The 24,357-nt window shown below is 34.3% G+C and overlaps 2 protein-coding genes across 3 annotated transcripts; both read left to right on the top strand.

The window, feature by feature from the left end:
* The first annotated feature begins 11,859 nt into the window (after positions 1-11,859).
* LOC105803602 (LEAF RUST 10 DISEASE-RESISTANCE LOCUS RECEPTOR-LIKE PROTEIN KINASE-like 1.3) lies at positions 11,860-16,945 on the top strand. Of its 2 annotated transcripts, XM_052623724.1 has the most exons (5): positions 11,860-13,369; positions 14,965-15,000; positions 15,098-15,412; positions 15,500-16,410; positions 16,680-16,945. In XM_052623724.1, the coding sequence occupies exons 1-5, from the start codon at positions 12,595-12,597 to the stop codon at positions 16,698-16,700; spliced, it is 2,058 nt and encodes a 685-aa protein (XP_052479684.1). In that variant the 5' UTR covers positions 11,860-12,594; the 3' UTR covers positions 16,701-16,945. The 2 variants fall into 2 exon arrangements, with proteins under 2 accessions (XP_052479684.1, XP_012491318.1); XM_012635864.2 differs by lacking the exon at positions 16,680-16,945 and having other exon boundaries at positions 15,500-16,670.
* Positions 16,946-23,524: 6,579 nt separating this feature from the next.
* LOC105803603 (uncharacterized) lies at positions 23,525-24,013 on the top strand. Its single transcript, XM_052623664.1, has one exon. The coding sequence runs from the start codon at positions 23,525-23,527 to the stop codon at positions 24,011-24,013; it is 489 nt and encodes a 162-aa protein (XP_052479624.1).
* The last annotated feature ends 344 nt before the right edge of the window (positions 24,014-24,357 follow it).

The following is a 24,357-nucleotide window of genomic DNA, read 5'->3' as shown; positions in this document are numbered from 1 at the left end:
TGTTACATATACATTAAGAAATACATCAAGGGATTCTAATTAATTTAAATCACTCCTTAGCTAATCTGGAAACCAACCAACTTACCAACACCCTTACGGTATCCAAGAAAAGATTAGAGAAATGGAACAAAAGTTGGAAAAATTAGAGCGAATATAGATACAGATGCAGGAACAACTGACCAAATTTCAGTAGGAAATGAGAGATCAGGTACTAGAATTACAGAAAATTATGATGAACCAGTTTAACCGATTATTAGTTCGAGAGTTAGAAGAGGTGGAAAAACCAGTGGTCCACATTGGGGTTGATAATAAGGATTTTCTAGGTGGTACTCCGATAAATGTCCAAGTCCAACCAGATGGGCGTCCACAAAGGGCATTATTAGCTGTCAGATCCCAACATTATCAAACAGGTACATCAACACCAGTGAATTGCTCGATAGGCCTAGGATCCAATTTTCCAGTTGCTCTTGTTAAACTAGCAAAAAATGCAACAGTCGAGGGTAGAGTACCTAGATACTACAAAGGCCCCAAGGAAAAAGGGGAATGAATGGGATGATGCAGGTAAATATAATAAGGGCCACTCAAAACCAATCACTGTGGGCTGGCCAAAGACAGAAACCACCAGACCTCAGAGCCCTTCAAAGCACGAATCTGGTAGGAAACCAGGTACTGAGAAGCTCCAGTTCACACCAATTCTGATGGCGTATAAGGAGTTGTATCAAAGCTTATTCGATGCGCACATTGTTGCACCTTTCTACTCAAAACCCCTACAACCTTCGTACCCTAAATGGTATGATACAAACACGCAATGTGATTATCATGCTGGAATTATGGGGCACTCAGTAGAGAATTGCATTGCCTTCAAAAAGCTAGTTGAAAGACTTATCAATATAGGCGTTGTCAAATTTGATGGTTCATCCAATGCAAAAAATCTGCTACCCAATCATATCGATGATGAGGTGAATGCAATGTATGAAGAAGGGTTAAGAAACGTTTACATCAATGCCGTGCATGAAGACAACTGAGAAGAGTCCTTATTAGATATTCGACCTTATCAACTTAGAGGTTTCTAAATAATTGGACTGCGAAAAATCTCTGTAGTTTTTAGAGCTTATTTTGAGTAATGTTCAGAATATTTTTATTGTTTTTAGCCTAAAAATGATAGAAATTCCTTTGTGAAATGGGCTCATGTCTGAACATCATTATTCTAATAAAATACATCTTGGCATTTATTTTTGAGTCAATATTCTTTCATTATTTGCAAGTAATTATTCTTTCATTCTTTTGGATTTTCTTCCACATCATTCTTTCATTCATAATTATTGTACAGATAATCATTCATAAATTCACACATTCTTTTGTATATTCTTTTGCACTAACTATGGGTCCCCAAATATCAATGACGTGAGTGACGCTGCGACAGACTTAGGATTTTCTTTTTGAGCGAGGCATGTGTTTAGGGGGATCTCATGACTTTGAAAATGACATAGATTGTAGCCTATCTCTGGACTTGTTGAGGATGGTAGAGCAGGAAGGAAATTTTACTTCCTGAGGAGATAGTGGAGATTGTGACCTTAAGGGAATGTGCATAACCGAAGAAATGAAGCAGAACCTTGTTGAGTTACTTCAAAGAGTTCAAAGATGTCTTCATATGGTCATATCAGGATATGCTTGGGTATGCACTGACATTGTAATCTGAACAACAATGCGATATCAAAATTTACAGTATGTTCAAGATTAACATCATGAACGATGCATTTAGAATTCTTTGCCGGGGCAATTCCTTCTTCTTTGGCTCATCATGGTTTAGCCCGCCGAAGTCAAGTTGCCATTTCTCCGTTGTTCGATTTTATATTAATTGAAGAGGAAAATCCAAAGTTTTCGTCATAGTTAAATTTTGCCCCAGAAGGCTTTATGAAAGAAATTTGATCACAAAGAAGATCTTACATTGGTTCTGATCGAAATGGATAATGAGGACTTGTCTAATCCTATGAGTTCAGATATAAAAAACAAAAACAAAAAATAAAAAAAGCAAAAAACAAAATGAAAAAAAGAAAAAGAAAAGCAAGAGGAGAGGGCAAGGTGAAAATCCGCAAAGGACGCCTTGAGACCAAAGAGGATTTAAGTTGAAAACCCAAAAAAGGTGGCTCAAATATTTGATCAGAATAGGGCATGAGGTAATCAGAGCAGTTCAGATTTTGATTGGGGCATATGATGATCTTGCTATACCGGAATTAACAGGAAAGGGTAGGCGACATATTGGGGCATCGACAAAGCACTGTAGATCTCCTAAACACATGTCAAACTCAGAATGGTTTTCAGAAAGTTTGTACAGAGAAGCTCAAGCTGCGATATTTGGGGCATCAAATTTTATACTATTTATATTGAATTTGTTGTTCTTGGAATACTTCATTCTTTTCCAAAGATACATATTCCCAATCAATTTCTTTGTTTACTATTTTTGATAATCTATTCCTTTCGAGCTATGCTCAAAATATATTTTATTCTTATCCATTGTTATGACCTTTTGGCAAGCATGTTGCATTGGAATAATGATTAATGGACTAATAAAACTTTCACAAGGGAAGTTTTGCATATTACTCTAGAAGTTTCTAAATAATACGGGAACCTGAAACAGGACTATTGTTTAGAACGCACCAGGTTTAAAGGTTGGAAATTTGAGAAGGAAGAGTCTAAATTAGGACTTTGTCTTTGGATTTTGATGTTAGAAACATTGATAATGACATAATGATGACAAAGCTTAAATAAACAAGCAAGCAATGATCACCAGAAAATATGAAGAGGTTTCCTTGAAGAAGAAAGTCTTCATCAATGCATGAGTCTTCAGTACGATACCCTGGGAATGGTGTAAGGGACTAGAGAGATTTAGATCCTGTATCCTTGAATTGAGATAGGAGAGGATTGAGGAAAAGCCATATATTTCTACCCTTGGGTTACAGTGGGAGAATGATGGTACAAATTTCGCGCCCCAATAGATTAAACTTTGAGGTTTACAGTAGGGGGCAACCTGACTAAATGTTTCTTCAGAAAAGCCAACCAAGCAAGAAGACGTTGTAGCACGTCAGTGTTAAAGCCTTAATAAATATTCGAACGATGACAACTTAGGTGGAATCATTCTCGGAAAAAAACTATGCATTCATGCAAACATTATTCACACATGTCTAGTTAGGAGCATTTGATTCATGCCATCCTAATCATTAGGCATAATTAGGTTCATTATACAGGTTATGTTCCCCAAGGAGCATATCAGTGAAGATAACAGATCTTGCCTTCCGACACAGACAGCGAAGCAGATCAAAGACATCAACCTTGCCTCCTTGAGCAGCAGTGGAGAAGGTTGAAAATTGTAGATCTTATCTCCCTAAGCAGTAGTGGAGCAGATCGAAGACGACAAATCTTATCTTTCCAAGATAGTGGGAAGCAGATTTAAGCCACCAAGCCTTGTCTCCTTGAGCAGCACCGGAGAAGGTTGAAGATTGTAGATCTTATCTCCCTAAGCAGTAGTAGAGCCGATCGAAGACAGTAAATCTTATCTTTCCAAGATAGTGGGAAGCAGATTTAAGCCACCAAGCCTTGTCTCCCTGAGCAGCGGCGGAGAAGGTTGAAGATTGTAGATCTTATCTCCCTAAGCAGTAGTGGAGCAGATCGAAGACGGCAAATCTTATCTTTCCAAGATAGTGGGAAGCAGATTTAAGCCACCAAGCCTTGTCTCCCTGAGCAGCAGCGGAGAAGGTTGAAGATTGTAAATCTTATCTCCCTAAGCAGTAGTTGAGCAGATCAAAGGCGGTAAATCTTATCTTTCCAAGATAGTGGGAAGCAGATTTAAGCCACCAAACCCTGTCTCCCTGAGCAGCAGCGGAGTAGGTTAAAGATTGTAGATCTTATCCCCCTAAGCAGTAGTGGGGCAGATCGAAAACGGTAAATCATATATTTCCAAGATAGTGGGAAGCAGATTAAAGCCGACAATTCTATCTCCTTGAAGTTGTAGTGGAGCGGATTAAAATCACAGATCTTATCTCTCTGAAGTTGCAGAGAGCAGATTACATCTAGTCTTATCTCCCTGAAGTTGCACTGGAACAGACTAAATAAGCAAGTCTTATCCTCCTAAAGTTGTAGTGGGGCAGACTGAAGATGGCAAGTCTTATCTCCCTAAAGTTGCAGTAGAGCAGATTAAAGCTGATAATCTTATTTCCCTGAAGTTGCAGTGGAGCAGATTAAAGCCGATAATCCTATCTCATTGAAGTTGCATTGGAGCGGATTAAAGCCTCAGATCTTATCTCTCTGAAGTTGCAGAGAGCAGATCGCAGCTAGTCTTATCTCCCTGAAGTTACAGTGGAGCAGACTAAGTAAGCAAGTCTTATCCTCCTGAAGTTGCAGTGGGGCAGACTGAAGATGGCAAGTCTTATCTTCCTAAAATTACAGTGGAGCAGATTAAAACCGATAATCCTATCTCCCTGAAGTTGCATTGGAGCGGATTAAAACCTTAGATCTTATCTCTCTGAAGTTACATAGAGCAGATCGCATCTAGTCATCCTCCTGAAGCAGCAGCGAAGCAAATCGAAGATGACAGATTTTACCTCCCTGTGGTTATAGTGGAGTACCTTGAAGCCAGTAATTCTACTTCCCTGCAAAGAAGGGAATAGATTGAAGATTTCGATATTATCTCCTAGCGGTAGTGGAGCGAGATCGAAGATGGCGGATTTTACCTCCCCGTGGTTATAGTGGAGTACATTGAAGCCGAATTCTACTTCCACGGCAACAATGGAATAGATTGAAGATTTCAGATCTTATCTCCCTAAGCAGTAGTGGAGCAGATCAAAGATGGCAGATTTTACCTCCCTGTGGTTATAGTGGAGTACATTGAAGCCAATAATTCTACTTTCCTGGGCAACAGTAGAATAGATTGAAAATTTCAGATCTTATCTCCCTAAGCAGTAGTGGAGCAGATTGAAGATTGTGGATTTTACCTCCCTGTGGTTACAGTGGAGTACATTGAAGATAGTAATTCTACTTCCCTAGGCAATAGTGGAATAGATTGAAGATTTCAGATCTTATCTCCCTAAGCAGTAGTGGAGTAAATCGAAGATGGTGGATTTTACCTCCCTGTGGTTACAGTGGAGTACATTGAAGTCAGTAATCCTATCTCCCTGGTCAGCAGTGGAATAGGTTGAAGATTTTAAGTCTTATCTCCCTGCAGTTGCAGTGGAATAGATTGAAGCTCTAGCTCCTATACTTCTGAAGATGCAGTAGGAAGGAATGATGCTACTTGAAGAAGAAGAGTTTCATGTTCCAGCAAGACCGGGCAAAATTGGGCATTTTTAAAATCTTTGCTCCGTTCCTATTACACGACAACGAGCAAAGAGGGGCAGCTGTAATACCCGATTTTGGCCCGGGTAAAAAGGCCCAAATAAACAGTCCGATTACAAAAAAAAAAAGAGGGCCCAAACCCCAGACCCAATTTTTGTGAAAGAACAGTGGCCCAATAATATGTAGCCCAAATGCCCAAGACGATAGTCAGAAACCCTAGGGTTTCTAGGGAAATCCTCAAGCGCCGTAGCCAAGCATCCTTCATGATCGTAGTACCTGCACATCAAGAAGGAAAGCAGCAGTATATGGAAAGGAAAAGATTTGCAAATCAAATCAATGTAATGGAAAGAAATCAAAAGATTGAGAATCAAATCAAAGCAAAATATGGAAGGAAATCAAGAGATTGAGAATCAAATCAATGTAAACATGATTTTATTTTTATATTTTTTTATATATTATGGCTATATAAAGCCATTGACGATACTGTAAAGGGGGATTGAAAATCAATACAAAAAAAAAGTTATTATTTTCATAGCAAATAAAGTACCAAAGAGCAAAGATCAATCAAAAAATCAAAAGGTTGATAGTTTTTTTTTTTTTTTAACTTCGGTTTCTTTTCTATTTATTTTACCCGAATCTTTTTTTCATTTTTTTAAATACACGAAAAGGGAGAAAAGGAATACTTACTTGCGAGAAGGAGACGAGAAACCCCATTTGCTCCGATCAGATCGGGGTTGAAGGGGCTTTAAATCCATTGAAACGGCGGCGACGGTTGACTGTTGGAACCCTAGCAGAGGAGGCTAGGGTTCATAAGTTTTGTTTTGTTTTTTTTTTATAAATATGGCAGAAAGTGATTTTTTGTTTTGTTTTAAAATGTTGCTTTTATAATAAAATTGAAACGGCGCCGTTTAAGGGGGCAAGATCCGCGCGTCGACTGCACCTGCACTCGAATCACGTGTTTTTATGCGGAGGGCAAATTGCGCTTTTAGCCCCTCCGCCTTTTAATATATTTTCAATTATTTTTTTATCTTTTAAATTTGCCCTTTAATTTATTTTCAATTTCAATTTAGCCCTACTGGAACGATGTCGTTTTAGAGGAGAAGGGAAAATTTCCCTTCCAGCCCCTCTATGTAATCCGCGCTTAATTTAATCCTCCGGACTTTATTTATTTATGAATTTGCCTAGTTTTTTTATCACAGCTTTAAAATTAGTCTTTTTTAAAAATTAATTAATTTCAATTTTTTTCTTTCTTTCCTTTTAAGCTTATATGTGTAATTATTATGTTTATGATGTATATATTTGTTACCTTATATATATATATGTACGTATATATATTATACTTTCTATACATATTTTATAATTTATATATATATATATATATATATATATATATATATACATATATGCAATCATTATCTTTATGGTCTATATTTATTAACTTACATATATATGTACGTATATATATATTATACTTTCTACCCATATTTTTATAATTTCTATATATATTTTCTTTATTCTCATAAATGTATTATATATAAATATTTTTATATAAATTTTATAGCTTTTTTTAAATTTCAATGTATATATTATGCGTTTTTCCTTTATATTTTTGTTCATTTGTTTGTTGATTTATGTTTTCATATTTTTTGATACTTTGCATATCATTGGTTTTTTAATTTTTATTTATTTATTTGTTTATCTTATTTATATACAATTGACGTATTTATTATTGTTATTTGTTATTGCAATATTTATACATGCATTCAACATAACATTACATCATTTTACTCAATTTTAAAAAATAGAAAGTTTTCCAAATTGAGATAATGCTCTTATTTAGGATTTTCAAGGGAATTGAGCCCTAACGTATTGGGTTCCGATTTTCTTTGTTAAATCCAATAATCGAGCATTTCTCTTTAATCAAAAAATAAGAATTCATTATTGGGAATTCAACACGTTGTGTCCTAACGTATTAGATGTGACGCATTGATTTCTCGAAATGAAGATTTTTTTTAAAATCATAAAGGAAATATTCCGAGTTTGGGATTTTAAAGGAATTATGCCCTAACGTATTGGGTGTGACTTCTTAAATTTGTGTCCTAACGTATTAGATGTGACGCATTAATTTCTCGAAATGAAGATTTTTTTTAAAATCATAAAGGAAATATTCCGAGTTTGGGATTTTAAAGGAATTGTGCCCTAACGTATTGGGTGTGACTTCTTAAATCTTAGATAAGTGGATGTTCTTTTAAAGTAAAGGAAATATTCCAAGTTTGGGATTCTAGAGGAATCGTACCCTAACGTATTGGGTGTGATTTCTTAAATCTTGGATAGTCGGATATTCTTTTAAAGTTTTATTGTACAAGTATTTTGGCCCAATTCATTTTTGGGGGAAAATTAGAATGCTGTGCCCTAACGCATTGGGTGTGGTATCTTCTTTTTCTGAAATAATAAGGGTCTTAAGACGTAGCCTTTTAAGTTTTGCTAAGGATTACGTTTTTCTAAATTCTCGACCTTAAGACATTAATTAATTAACTAGGTACCAATTTTTGGGCGTTACGAGGGTGCTAATCCTTCCTCGTACGTAACTGACTCCCGAATCCGTTTTCTAAACTCGTAGACCAAAGCTATTTTTTAGGTGATCCAATCACACCCTAATAAAATATTGGTAGCGACTCCCAATTTTCATTTTTTTTAAGTCGACAACCCAAAATTTTATTTTTTTTCAAAAAAATGTTTCGACAATATGAATAAAGAAGTTGGCTTATGACACAGCAATTTCCAAGTGATGAGAAAGTTGAGGGCAAGGAGCAAAGCGTGTTAAAGTGTCTCCATCTCTTGTTTCTATTTTGAACTATTGCATTTCCATTTACTCACTGCTACACCCACACCCACACCCACACGACACGACTTATGGATGCTCAAAGTCTTTGCAAGTCAACTCTCCTACTCTATATTCCAAGTCTTTCTTTCAGCTTGGTTTTAATTGTATTTCATTAGAGCTGAGGCAGGCAATCAACCCTTTCTTCCTCCATCTCTCTGCCCTCAAAATGATTTCTCCTTCTTTCTCATCATATCTGCCTCTTCCTCTTCCTCTTCCTCTGTTTTGTTTATTATTTATCATGCTTGGGACCCTGTTTCACTAACCACTGCCTGGTTTGAGCCTGAGTTCGAGAACTGCCGTGATAGCAAGTTCAAATGTGGGAATATCACTGCTGGATTTCCTTTCCATGGAGGTGATCGAGAAAAAGAATGCGGACATCCAGATTTAGAGCTTGAGTGTGGCGATGACATGGCCACGATGAAAATTCGCGATGTACGGTATCGCGTGCTTGAGATCCTACCTGATCGTCAAATCCTAAGAATTTTGAGTGAGAAGGTGATCAACAAAGGCATTTGTCCGCCTCCATTTCCAGATGAAGATTGGATCCAAGATTCTCCGGTGTTTACTCCCGGTCCCGGCTTTGCCAGTGTTACACTGTTTTATGACTGCCTCTCTCGCATCTCACCAGATCTTCTATTCTTTACTTGCAATAAAAATTATGATCATAGTAATGTTTCGGTAGCAATAGCAAATAATACTAGTATCCATCCAGAGGCATGCCTACATCGTGCCAATGTTATGATTCCTGAAACTTCCTTGGAAAGCCTCCGCAATCATTCCCCGGATTGGAAAGGAGCCTTGGAAACAGGATTCGAGGTGCAATGGAGGAAGAACTATGCAGAAGAATGCTGAAATGCACTTCTTCCGGTGGAGCCTGCGGTTTGGGCATCCACGATGAAGCCTACTGCTACTGCCCACCTGGAAAATGGAGTGGGCCGGAAGGCAAAGAATGTCGGCCCCATACAGGTAAGTACTATCCCTTTTTACAACTAAACAAAGCTTTCTATTATTAGTAGTAGTATGATTTCCCAGTGGATTAAACTTCAATACATAATTAAAATAACTGAAGTGGAGGATTTGATAGTTGTAGACTTGCATTGCAGTAAAACCCAGACACCAAAACAAATACATAGAAATGAGGTGACTAACAAACTGGGATAGGGGTTATGAATTATGAGATTGAAGAAATGGAGGTTGGGAAACTCTCTTGTTTTTAGTTAATAGAAAATAGGTTAATTTGATGTATAGAAGCTACAGGCATGAGTATCATGTTATCTTTTTTAGGTAAGAATTGGATAACAGCATCACTCTAATACTCTCATCTTTATTTATTTATTTATTTATTAAGAGTAGGATTCATTTTATGCATAACTTTTATTATCTAAATAAAACAAATTCACAATATTGATTTACGGCTTTAAATAAAATATTCGTGCTCCAATTTAGTTTTATTATTGTTCACTCAACCCAAACCACAAATAATTAATTTCAAACATAAATTTAAGCAGTTGGTAAAAGAGTTTAATTCATAATATTCTTTATAATATCTCTATCGTTATGGTTGACAATTTTAAGTTAAAAATTTTAAACTTTGAGATCAATTATTTTAAATATTTAAATTCTTTAAATTTATAAAAAAATATATTTAAAAATATTTCATTGAAACTTTTTATAGTATATCTTTTTAAAATTTTATCTATATTAAATTTTAGAGAATAATACTCAAATTTTTTCACTAAAAGTCAAAATTATAAATTTAGTCACTTTGTATAGTTTAAATTACATTTTGGTCACTAAATTTTTAAAAATATGATATGGTCACTAATGTTATCAATATGTTATATTTTGATTATTGAGTGTTAATTAGTGTTGATGTTGTAATGGTAATTGATATGGCATATTATATCATCAATTTAGACAAAAAAAATTAAAATATAATATTAATAAAAACGAATTTCAATCAATTTAAATATTTTTAAGTATTATTTAAATATTTATAAATTTAGTCAAGGACAAATCCAACTGATGAACTAGGAACAACATTAATTTTGTTTTATTCTATGTACTGATAGACATAGTCAAAATTGTCGGTCTGATTTATTGAATAATGTCAGTCCCCTCTTTTCATCATTGGTTTGCATAATCTGAACAGATCTGGACTCATCTGACAAAGAAAGCATTCATGTTCCACATGATATTTCCTTTTTCATTTCCCAGAAATTACCAAACTCCAGGAAATTTCCTACAATGAACAGGAAATTCAGGAGACTCTTGCTGCCAAACTCATACACACGCGATCAGCATGTCTTCATCAACATATCCTGGTTGCAAACATAAAAGTGCTATTGTGATTAGTTGCAGTGAATATCGATAGCGGAGAGAGTCGAATCCATAAAATAATCACCCTAACATCGTTTCCCGATCGGTTCTTAATCCTGTTAATACAAAACAAAGATTTTTTAGTTGTGTGTGTAGGTTGATAACTTGATATATAGAAGTCAAGTTCCATTTCATTGCTTTGATCTTCATTTAGTCTATCAGGTCAATTAATCCAACACAAAGAAGATTCTTAATAGAAGTGGGGACTTGGCACCCAATTTCCAAATTATTTTGGTTTAAGTCTCCACTTCAGTTCTTCGATTTGGAATTAGGGTGTTTTTAGTGTTGTCAACTTATGTTATGTCCAAAGCATTTCCTGCCAGTTTCCTTCAAATTCTGCCATCGAAGCTTTGGTCTTCTTCCCCGTAATAGATGCCCCCATAGACTTCTGCAGCACTCTAGAACCAATTTTCCAACTCCTGACGTAATTTCCAGATTAGAAAAGGATTAAACGTGTATACTAATATTGTAGAATTCAACATTGACCATTCCATAATTCATAAATATATTCAACCCATCACCCTTGTAACATCAACAAGATGTCTTCGCTTTCTCTTCCGATATCTTCCCTTCTGGCCCTCTTCTTTCTCGTTTTCTTAACCAGAGTTCCGACGATTTTATCCGCTGACGATCCGCGGGCCTGCAGGGAAACGCTAACATGCGGAAGCGTATCAAGTATCGGTTACCCATTCTGGGGAATGAACCGTCCGAGTTATTGTGGCCAACCAGGATTTGAACTGAGGTGCGAGAATAATGTAACGGAAATCCTGATGAATGAAAACACCTTACGAGTTCTTGACATAGACCCTGAACGACAGATTCTTAAGGTAGCTAGGGAGGATTACTGGAATGGTTATTGTTCCACGAAATTTATCAACACCTCAATCGACTTCGATCACTTCAATTACGGCTCAAACATTAGGAACCTCACCCTATTCTACGGATGCAACCGCTGCCAACCTCGACATTTCTTCCTAACTGCTCCATGAATAGTACACTTATTGATGTGTCATATGCTGTTAGAAACATGTTGGGTGACCCTCGCTATGGCATATGCCGTGAAATTGTCGTAGTTCCGGTTTATGAAGCTGCAGCAAAGGACCTGGAGGTGAACCCTATGATTATGCAAGCTGCTTTAAGAGGAGGTTTCGAATTGCAATGGGAAGCGGATAATGATCAGTGCAGAAGATGCAGAGATTCAGATGGGATTTGTGGATATAATCATAGTTCAAATAGTTTCACATGTTTTCCAACAACTGAAGGTACGTTATAGCTCTTCTTCCGTATAAGTTTGCTCAGCTGTTTGTTGTTGCAGAACTTACCGTTTCATTGAATATCTTGAGCCTTAACTCTCAAGTAACCTTCACGGTTTGACTCATTCTGATGTCCAATCTTCATAAGCAGTAGCAGCAAATTGGCCTTTGTTACTTCAGATCGAATCCTAATCTAAATCTCCCCAAGAAGCCAATGACTTCATTAACTCTAACCATTTTGATTGGTTAATACCAGTTCATCTTCAAATTCCATGGCCGCTTGTTCTCTTTCCCATCACAACTGCATCAGCTAGCAGATAAAACGTAGGGTCTTACCAGTTGTTTATAGATTCGACCTAGAAATACTTTCAGCCAAAGTAGTACTATTATTGATTTATTCAATCATTAAAATCAGATGATATTTTCCAGTTACAGCTTTCTTCAAGTTTTCAACAAACTCGAACTGAGTTTATACCTTTATGAGTTCCGAGTCCTGAGAGCACTATTATAATGAACTGGGTTATTCACACTTAATAATATATTATTGCCATGGTAGGCTACCTAAATTTCCATAGACTGGCACTTAATGGTGGCATATAACAGAAGTTTCCTTTAGAAAATTTTCAACTTTGAATTAGTCAAATACCAACTATTTGATCATGAAGATCAACACCAATTCACTTTCAGACGCTCATTTTATATCCAACTACTGTCAGTTTCTTTCCCTCATGCTCTCCATCCTCTCCGACAATGCCATCCAAGTTTTCGTTCACCATCATCATCATAAGCTTGGTCCTGATTCTTTCTCCAAAACCAGTGTTTTCGAATAATTATTTGAGCTGCAGTGTCCGATCTAGTTGCGGAAATATTTCGGATATCGGTTACCCTTTCTGGGGATTGGATCGGCCGGAAAGTTGTGGATATCCTGGATTCAAGCTCAGCTGCAGTGAAAGTGAGCTAGAAATCACAATCAGCTCTGCAACATACCGAGTTCTTGCAATAAACAAGGAATCACAAACACTTCATGTCTCTAGAACCGATTACAGTGAGAATCTTTGTCCCACTCATCTCATCAACTCCACTTTTGAAAGTGAAACCAGTCCTTTTCGACAAAACGGGGATAGTCAGGATATAAGGCTGTATTATGGTTGTCAGCCTCTCACAGCTCCACAAAATCTCACATCAATTCTCGGGATTTCCAATCAATTCGACTGCACAATAAACAATACAAAGATCGTAGGTTATTATGTGACAAGGGAATTCGCGGGAACTGTCACCGGCAATTTCCTGAGATCTTGCAGTAACAGTGTGATTATTCCAGTCCCGAATTCCCAAGTTCCGTCACTGGAGGAAGGCCGGGATCCAGATGATTTGGAAGAAGCGGCTAAAATTGGGTTTCAGCTGTGGTGGTCTGCAGATGATACCCGTTGTAATAATTGTGTAAACAAAGGTGGGCAGTGCGGGCGTAACCTCGTCTCAGGTGGATTTGAATGTTACTGCTCAGATGGCGACGTTTGTTCCCCAGGTACAATCTTCGTTGTTTGCTGTACCTGTTCAAATATCTCTTGTAGTGGGATTTAAGTCGTACGATTTCGGTTCCAAGAACCCAGTGTTTTGGGGAAACCCGAAGCCGGAAACTGATGGAACAAGATGTCGTCGATCGTTGTTCCGACCAAACAGTAGTTCAGGGTTAGGTGGATGTAGTTTGGTCTTGACCCTCTAATAATAATAATAATATTATTATTAAATAGTCCGGGGGGGCTGTCATGGTAGGAAACAAGGACATTGGGCCATTCCAGAATAGGATTGTTGAAACTCATTTATTTGCTTTTCCCAAACGCAAATCCCATTACAGTTTTTATTCTATATTTTAATTTTTAATTAAGGGTGAGTTTAGATAAGCAGTGCATTTACTTGTGGTTAATGTAAAAATAACGGTAGTGGTGAGATTAGATACTGTAACGATACTAAAGCGTGAGACAAAAAATAAGCTAAACGCATCGCATCACACCACACCCAATCACCCATCCAAAATTACCTTAACTTCAGACTCTGTTAAATTTCTTCCATTTTATGGTCGATTTTGGAGCGCTGTAAATTTAGCTGCTTTCGTTTCATACTATTATAGCAGCATGAAAACTTGGGAATTTGATGCCATTAAAGTTGACCCATTTGCTAAGCCTAAGCTAAAAAATTCAACATTCCCCATTTGTTTTTCCACGCGGCTCAGTAAGAAACTTCAGCTAACCCTTCATCGCTGGCCCATCTCCACCTAACTATGGCCCACTCACCTTTCAGCCTGACCTACTCCAAAAATACCACCTGGACACTGCCACTCCGACTCTCGAAACAAACCAATCCGTGTTGGACACTGTACCCAAATACACAATTCGACAAAGTCAGTGATCTTTAAAAATCCTTTAGAGGAAAAACAAAAGGGAGAGGAGGCAGAATTTGGTGGAAAAGGAGAAAGGCTAAAGATAAGGGAAACGAAAAGAGAGGAGGCACAATCTATGGGGATAAGAAAAGGAGCTGGTAGGGGAAGGGTGATTATGGTTTTCTCTTTTCTGCTTCAACTTAAAAAGAGAAGAGAGAGAAAGACTTTGAAATTTCACATTCTTTTCTTTGATCATATCTCTTTCATATATTAACATTGATAGCAAAATCTTAGTAACATAGTTAATCTAGAATTTAATTGCATTTCAAATAGAAAGAATCATATAAGTGGAATTCAAATTTGAAACTTTAAAACATAATCGTTTTGTGCATTAATAAATTTATGTCACGTAAAATACATTGAATTTTGATTACATTGATAATAATTTAGATCAGTTTAAAATAAAATATAGTTCATATATATTTTATTTCATCAGTTTAGGTAGTTTCTTTTTATTTAAAATGATATTTTATAAGAATATATCTCATTCCTTTCTCCTAATTATAAAAAAAGTTATTTTATAATTTTAAATGTGATAATTTCTTTTTATATTATGAAAATAAGAAATTTATTTGGTTTCAATAATTACTATATATATATATATATATATTTTTTTTTTGCGTGCAACTATAATTATTGATTCATATTTTAATTAACATTTTGTGATATTTTTACTATTACAGAGAAAAAGGATGGAAAGGCTCTCAAACTTGCCCTAGGTATTATTTGGTACTCATTATTAACATATTACATTGTTTCTAAAAACTTTTAGCATTGCAGTAACCGGGTTTAAGCAATCTCTTCCTTAACCTCCAGGCCTCGGAGCAGCCGGTGTCATTATACTTGTTGGAATCGGAGCTTTATGTGTCCGGCAACATCGGCGAAAGAAAATTGTAGCCCAGCTTATTAGCAGAGACCTTCCAACGTCTCCATCAAGCAAAGGGCCAACAACTTCCACAACTAATTACTCTCAAAGCAATTCATCCTATTCCACTTCAAAATATGACATTGAAAGGGGAAGCACTTACTTTGGAGCCCATGTTTTTAATTATGAAGAACTTGAGGAAGCCACTGACAATTTCAATCCTTCTAAACAACTTGGAGAAGGAGGATTCGGCACTGTTTATTATGGTAAGACAAACTTATTTGCAACTTTTTACTTTAGTCCCCTGTTATTAACCTTATCCCACCATGTTTATCTTTGATTTGCACGATCAGGTGTACTCAGGGATGGGCGTGTGGTAGCGGTGAAGCGCTTATACGAGAACAATTTGAAGCGTGTCGATCAGTACATGAACGAGATCGAAATCCTCACTCTCATCCTTCATCCATACCTCGTGAAGCTCTATGGATGTACCTCGAGACGTAGTCGAGAGCTTCTCCTTGTTTATGAGTACATTCCTAATGGAACCGTGGCTGATCATTTGCATGGAAAGCGATCCAACTCTGGTTTGCTTACCTGGCATGTTCGGTTGAGAATCGCCATCGAGACAGCGACCGCATTGGCTTACCTCCATAGAAAGGAAATCATACACCGCGATGTTAAATCCAACAACATTCTCCTGGACAAGAATTTCCATGTAAAAGTGGCTGATTTTGGACTCTCACGACTTTTTCCTAATGATGTCACGCATGTCTCGACTGCTCCGCAAGGCACCCCGGGTTATGTCGACCCGGAGTACCACCAATGCTACCACCTCACTGAGAAAAGTGATGTTTACAGCTTCGGGGTCGTGTTGGTCGAGCTAATTTCGGCGAAAAAAGCAGTGGACATCAGCAGGCACCGACACGACATAAATTTGGCTAACATGGCAATCAGCAGAATCCAGAATCAAGCATTGCATGAACTAGTGGATCCATCTCTCGGGTTCGAGAATGATTTTGTGGTGAAAAACACTGTAACGGCGGTTGCAGGATTGGCGTTTCGGTGTTTGCAACAGGAGAGGGATATGAGACCTTCAATGGAAGAAGTGTTGGAGGCATTGGAAGAGATTAAGGGTGTAAGATCGGGATCTGATGTGGTGGATATTAGATCGGGAACTGAAGTGGTGGATATTAAATCGGACGATGTTGGACTACTGAAGAGCATTCCTCCTCCATTTTCTCCGGATTCTGCGACAGAGAAATGGGTTAGCTTCTCTACTATTACTACCACCTAGTTTCTTCTGGTTTTGGTCATATGTTGCTTGGATATTTTGTTTTTGTTTAAAATGTTTGAGTATTTAAATGCCTGGCTGGAGTATTTATTGAGTCTAAATTCATCTCAATTCAATTGTCTCACATATTATAGTAGTAGTTAATGATATGTAAGCTTATTTTACTCTGATTTTCTATATTTTCTGGAAGTATATATGTCCAACCATATTCAAACAAGGTATGTGTTCAACCTTGTTTGCAGGTACAGATAAAATCGATGTAATCCCGAGTATCCTGCAAATGATGGAAGAGGCAGATGAAAATGGATTTTCAGTTCTGAGTTGAGAAATTATTGTATTGTAGAAAGGGAAAGTTGTTCAAATTTTATGAGCAAAACTCTAAATGATGTTTATGCATTAAAGCGTTGCTCAAGTAATAGGATTTTACTTATGACTATGAGCTGTGGTAGAATAAACATTACTCTGTAAATTGTAGTTATCTAATATATGATCTTCATTTTTGAACTTATACTTTCCCTATTTTTAGTCAAAAATCCCCCAAACCATTTTTCTTGGTTAACTGCCAATCTTTACTCTTTTTCCTTTTTGATGCGAGGGAGATTAAAATTTTTAGTTTTTTTATCTAAATTGTTTGAATTTTTAATTTCTAAATAATGCATTTAACTTTATTAATTTACATATTAACTCATGAATTAATTTAAAGTTTATTTAATTCTAATCGATCATCATAATTTTAATTTATAAAATAAAAATATTAATAAATGATTAGTTCAATAATAGATTACATAAAATTGAAAACGCCAACCTTAATCGGGTATTAATCCTAGTTTTAATAATTTTATATAACTTTTTAATTTTTAATAATTTTATTTAATTTTAAAAATTTTATAATGTTTTATAATCCTTTCATTTTCATAATATATTAGTCATATTTATATTTATATTTTATTCTTTTTTATAATTTTTATAATCTTTTCATAATATATTAATAATATTTTATAATATACAACAACTTTTTATAGTTTTTTTAATGTTTCTAAATTTTTATAACATTATTTTTGTATAATAGGTAAAAAAAAAAATGGCCCACACGACCCTAACTAAACTTACTAAAAATGGGCCCACACGGCCTGGAACACGATCAAGCATATGCCCGTGTGGTTCACACGGCCTGACACACTGCTAGGCACACAACCATGTGGTGTCGTCTATTTTGGTTTTTGCACAGTTTTACGAGTTTATGAGTATAGAGTCACACACCTGGTGCTTTTCTGATTAACAACACTATAACACACTCTCGAATCCTACATATGACATCCAAGACAAGCCAATTGAAAACAACACATCAAAACCAAAACATTTATTTGGCACCCTTACTCGAATTAAATTACTTGGCTATAAGAATTAAGGCATTCAATCTAACAATATGACATTCAGCCTAACAGAAATCAAACCCTAACTAGACATTCAGCTTACCCTTAGTAACAAAGTTGATGACAACCTCAATCTGTCGGAGGAATATTCACCACACAACGATCAGTACGAAAGAAAAGGAAACAGACTAGAACAATCAGTGAGGCACGGACACAAAATCAAAGGTCTACATGACAGCAATAGAACAAGCTTTGCACTATGGTGCCTTGGTGTGGTGTAGTTATCGCTTAATTGAGCAACTTGGTGTGGTGTAGTTACTCGCGTATCTATATCTTATTATTTGAGTTCATTGAGCTAATTGTTTAAAAGAAAAAGGGATTTGATTGTGTATGTGGTGATTTGAAAAGAATGTGAATGTAAATGGATGTGATCAATTTTTTAACATGATTCACTTGTTCAATAGTTCTAATTGAATCTTAGTGATATGTATTGTATTGAATGGATTGAAAAGTTATATGATTTGGTTTATAAAATGCTCACCTTGTTGATATAAAATATTTAGTATTTTGTTTACACAATTGTGATTTAAGGTAAGACTATTGTTTAAATATATATGAACCTATTAAGCATGTCAATGCTTACCCCATTTCATCTTTCATGACTTTTGTAGTTGACTTTTGGCGAATGTGGCTATCAGATTATTTTTAAGGCTCACACCATCCAACGTCTCTTTTGGTAGCCTTTTTAATTCATTTTGGCTCAATTATAAGTGGCATTTAATAGGTGTTAAGGTATATATATATGTTTTGAAGTTGTAACTTAGGAACTTGCTTATGTTGTTATGTTACAAGTGTAATGAGTAAAAGTGATGTTGTGATGTTATTTTAGTAGGTTTGGTTCATGCATATCCTTATATGCTTATGATAATGAGTAGACTTAAATTGAAGTATTATTAGGCTTTGATATTGTATTGGTATGATGATGCTTAAATAATGAATAGTGTGCATGATAAGTAGGTATTAGATTGGTTTGGTTTTGGTTGAAATGTGGCATATTGGTTAGGCATTTTAAGTTGTATTTTTGACATGTTAATGTGTATGTTTTGAGTAGGTTTTGATGTTAATGAAAGAGTGCATTTTAGGCATTTTAGCACACATAGTAACTTTTAAACATTTTACAATTTAATCCTTAAATTCATGAAAATTCAATAATTACTATATCACTTTACACTTCATTACTATCACATAATACTTCATTTAAGTCTTTAATCACAATATTGATTTCACATAATATCTTTTATACACATTACAATTTAGTCTTCTTTATCGTAATTTAACTATACATCTATTCACTTATCAATTTATGACAAATAAATAAATTTTCACTCTTTATAATTTAATCATTAGTTTCGTGAAGTTCACTGATCACTAAATTATCACTTTATTATTATTTTACATTAATAACATGCCTTTATTTACATATTCACTACTAAATTCAATATTCATAATCATATCTTATTTATTTTTTCATATGAAAATTTTAAATATTCAAATATTCAAAATAAAATAAATGAGCTTGATTTTGATTGAGTACTTACCTATTTCTCCACTTGAAATTATCCTTTCTTTTCACTTTCACAAGCTTTCTTTTTTACTTTCATCTTCATCTAAGTTGTTTCCATGATTGAAAATATTTCGGTAGCACTCTAGGATAGGAAATTAAGCTATGGTTTTAAGGAAAATCTCAAGAAAAATGCATGGGAGATTTTTCCTCTTTTTTTTTTCCCCTTTTTTCTTCTTTTTCTCCCTTTATTTTTTTCCCCTTTCTTTCCTATTTATTTTTGTTTTCATTCAGCCTTCTAATTGTGTAGAAAATTTTACACTTTTTTCTTTTCAATTTAGTCCATCTATTCCATCATCCAATCAAATTTCAACACTTTTCAACCTTAATTTCTATAAATTCCACAAACTTTCCACTTCATCAGCTATAGGATTTTAATCCCATCGTTATGTCTCTAAATATCAATTAAAGCTAAAAAATTATATTTAGGTCCCTCCTCCATAAATAAAAATTGCACTTTAGCCCCTATATCTTTTTCACTTTATTCAACTTAATCTCTATCCCAATTTTCCAAATCCACATATCAATACATATCCTTATCACATTCATAAAAAAATATTTATTCAATTTCACCTTTCTAAAATGATCAATTTGCACTTTTAGTCCTTCAACTTTCAAAAACGTACAACTTAATCCTTACTAAATTTCATTATTTATACTTTTCTCCAAATATTTAATTCACCTTTAAAATGCTTATCCTTTCTCAAAGACTAAAATTTTGGTGTATTACATTATGGAGAGAGATCGTATATAATGTGATGTATTTGGGAAGAGTGATTTGTAACTATTAGGGAGATAGGGTAGATTGGGTTTTAGCAAATAATTGTATTGGATGAATTGTTGTATAAAATTATTTTCCGAGTGAGGCATTGTGGAGTAGGATTCGAACCGTGTTAACAAATATCATGCATTGATTCTCTCTTTACTTATCCCTTTAATTCACTTACGTTTTAAACTTGTTATGTAAGCTCTCTAATTTTATCCCAACTTCTATTCCAACAAAAGATAAGACTTTTTCAACAGGGACAACACTATCAGAAACAACACTAAAAAGCAAAGTAAACAAAAAGAAACTAAAGTAGAAAAACTAGAGACTTACCACCAGGGCTTCCATAAGAAGCAGAGTGGACTTTATTTATTAACAAGCTCTCAATGGTGGTGCCGATGAGCTTGGCCCCATGACAACCACAATGAAAGTGGTTAAAAACAAAGTTGAAACGAAGGAACCAAGGCAAAGTGAGTGTCGAAAGAGAGACTTTTAATTCAATAGATTCCATGTGTTTTTTCATCAGATAATGTTCTGCATAGTTTGTCATAACTGTTCAATTGAAGGAACAATTCGTGTTTTTTGTGTTGTATTTATGTTATGTCTTACAATCTCATATTTTGCATTATTTATCATAGTGATTTAATTAAGAAAATATATGTTTGTATTGTATTCATATTATATTTATGTGTCTAAATTATTATTTGTTTATTTTATGTAGATTTTGATACATGTATATATTTTGTTGGAACATTTTCAAATATTTATAGTATTACAATAACTATAAATGAATGTGTGTAATTAATCAAAAGATACATCTTTTGGTCATTGGTCAAAAGTTATATCATTTGATTTTTAAAAAAATTATAACTATTCAAACAATATTATTTGAATAGTTATAATATTAAATGAATAATTATGTTTTTTTAAAGACATTATTATTCAGAAAGATGTCTCTATGAAGAGATATGAAAATTCCTATAAATAGGAATAAAATTTCATTTGGAAATTACACCAACAAATTTTAAAATTCTTTCTTTCCTTCCTTCATTTTCTAATATTATTAGATTATTCTATAAAGTATTACTGTACAAATCGTTCGTAGAAATTGAGTTTCTTGTTATACATTGCTCAGCGTTTAGTGGGCTATTCTCGTTAATGCAAAACACAAATAGTCATTGGCTTAATTGTATCCTTGAGGTTAATTTGCTTGAAACTCTTTTGCACACCGAAGATATATAGGTGGGGGCGAATATAACCTTAAAAATAGTGGTTTGATACAAGTCTTGGAACCTTGTCCTATTTCTTCTTTTTCTGTTTAAGTTTTGTTCGTGTGTTTGAGATTTTCCTCACTGGAATTTATGTACTAACATTTTTATGATATATTCACTTAATGATTTGTGTCATTTTATATTATTTTAATGTCATGTCTTAGCATGTATTGTAATTATTATTATAAAATAATAATTTAATTTTAACTCTAAATTCATTTAATCATTTCATTACATTAACACATATATTATGTTTAAAACTTTATATTTCCCAATGCATGGTTTGGTACGTGATCTAGTATAAGTGAAGTTTAAATCTCGATATTTATAGATTTATTGAAAAAATATATAAAATAAAAACAAAAATATTCTCATAATAATAGTTGTTATTTTCTAAATAAAAATTTTAGTCATTTTTTAATATTTCAATTATCGGATCGATGATCAAATTGATTAAACTATGAATTTTCGATTTACTTAGTTCAACTATTAGTCCAATAATAATTAAATCAATAAATAAAATTAAAAATTATAATATTAGTTCAACTATTAATTTTTGTCTTTATTTTCGATTTTTACTAGTTTCTAACAGTTTTGATTTAATCTTTTGTCCGGATGATCGATACTTAATCGATCGGTTTAATCAGTTAATTCAATTCTAATAATATTAATATTGAATTGATTCATGAAATTAATTGAATAAAGTATTTTAAGTTAATAATATAATATCACGAAAAAATGATGAAAGATGATGCAAATAATTTGCAGAGAAAGTAAATAGAAAAAAGAAAGAAAAGAAAAGAATATTAAATGGGGGTAGTTAACGGCTTTAGAAAATAACGTTTTGATTTGTAATTTTGTAGATAGCCTCCATTGGGTGGTTGAAGTAAAATCCACGCTCTTATTCCCTCCAAACCTTGGACTTTTCATCACTCTTCTCCAATTACTTCACTCTACTCTCCTTTTCTTTTTCAGAAAATATATAAATTAACATGAATCGACTAAATTTAATAAGATGACATCAATTACTTACATACACTTATAAAGTCTATAAAATTATAATACAAAAATCAAACTATGTAGGTGGTTTATTTAATTAAAATAATATCGTTGAAAACTGTAATTTTCAGTATTTTTAGTTTTAAAAAATTTAATTACTATTAAAAAATCATGTGCTTTTTTAAACAGTTTATGTAAAAAATGATAGCTTTTTTTTTTAAATCTTAGATTAACAATAAAGCTTTCCTTTGGATCCTCCTTTGAGGAGGTTCTCTCAAGCTAGAGTCTTGTTTTTCCAAAACTTTTGTGTTCAGGTTTCTCGAGTCTTCTATCATATATTTTGATTGTTTTATTTTCTAACAATTGCATCCATGTTGTTTTCAAGTTCGTTGTGCAATGTTCATCGTCACTAGAACAAGAACTTGAAAAGGGGATTTTCGAGGTGATTTGACTTAATTTAGCAATACTTTTTAAAAATATTTTTGAGAAAAAACTACTTTTAAAAAGAAGCTAACTTTTTAACTTCTCAAAAAAATATTTTTGAACCAATTTTTTATTTGAAAAAACATTTATTCTTTAAAAAAATAACTTATCTTAAAAATAATACTAAACATATTCTCGCTCTCCTAAACAATGGAGACCTAATACAAGTGCTGTTTGCTTCTTCTGGTATAGTTTGATTTTACGTGAAATCGTGCATACCGTGAGTTCGATTGTAATTTTGAGTTATCAGTATTAGTAGATGGTTTATTTTTATTTTTACAGATATTAGAATAAATGTGAAAAAATTAATTATTGCATTCCACGTGTACTACCAATATAAATTTACAAAAAAGGCCCAACAGATTGAGATAGATAAGGACCATCCCACGATCCAAACAAAAAGCTTCTCCCTTTACCCTTTTTATTCTTCCAATTTCTTTTAATAAATTAATATTTATTTTATTTTATTTTAAATTATGCTCACTGTTACCTTTCTCTTTGAGATCTCGTTCTCTTTCCCTTCTCTCTCTAAATCCTCTGCTTACTTGAGACAGAAACCGCGCTTCAAACAGAAATGGCCACTCTGCACAAATTCAAGCTTCTCGCAACTCAGTGTGCCGTCGCCGGAAGCCCAGGTCGCAGTCCCACCACCAGCCCCGTCGTTCACCTCCGCCGTCGCAAAACGCTCCGCATGCTTCTTAACCGCTCTTCTGCCACCGACCGTCGACGTTTTCATCGCCGCCAGACTGATAACTTGGATCCTCCTCCTTCACCTCCGCCACAGCCAAACACCTCCAACGCCGACAGCAAGAAGAACTCCAATGGTAAAAAAAGCCGGCGAAAATTGAAGGAACTCTTCGTGGCATCGCCGCCGTTTGAAGAAAGAGAGAGTGATGATAAAATCTGCGAAGAAGTAACGGAAGATTTATTACCGGTTACCAGTAGTTCCAGTGAAAGGTTTTCAGATCGGAGATCTGGTACTTTGACGCCAGTAACGACGTCGTTTCGGTACAGGTTATTAAGGAGAGCTTGGCGACCGATGCTGCTTACTATTCCAGAGTAAATTAGTTGTCATATATTTCAATTTTGATAATTATGAATTAAAAATATGTAAAAAAAATTTGTAGCTATTTTGTTAAGTGAATTTTTGGCTTCTTTTTTTTTATTGTTAACTTTAATTTTGTTTTTGAATTAATATTGAATTACAATAAATTTTTTCTGGGCTAAGCTTTGGGCACTTCCTCCATCGCTAATGTTTCCCTTGGAAAATTTTTACGGACTGCCTTCCTAGGATTTCAGAAATCAAGAAAAGAATTGGTGGAGTTGATGACTTGTGTGTGCTCTGCAGATGTGTATTGAGGATTATAATCATCTTTTTTTTTTTATGGGGTATCTGGGTTGGTTATC

This window comes from Gossypium raimondii, chromosome 11 (genome assembly GCF_025698545.1).
Source record: "Gossypium raimondii isolate GPD5lz chromosome 11, ASM2569854v1, whole genome shotgun sequence".
NCBI classification, from domain to species: domain Eukaryota; kingdom Viridiplantae; phylum Streptophyta; class Magnoliopsida; order Malvales; family Malvaceae; genus Gossypium; species Gossypium raimondii.
Note: the sequence above shows the minus strand (reverse complement) of the source record. Positions and strands in the feature narration are given on the sequence as shown.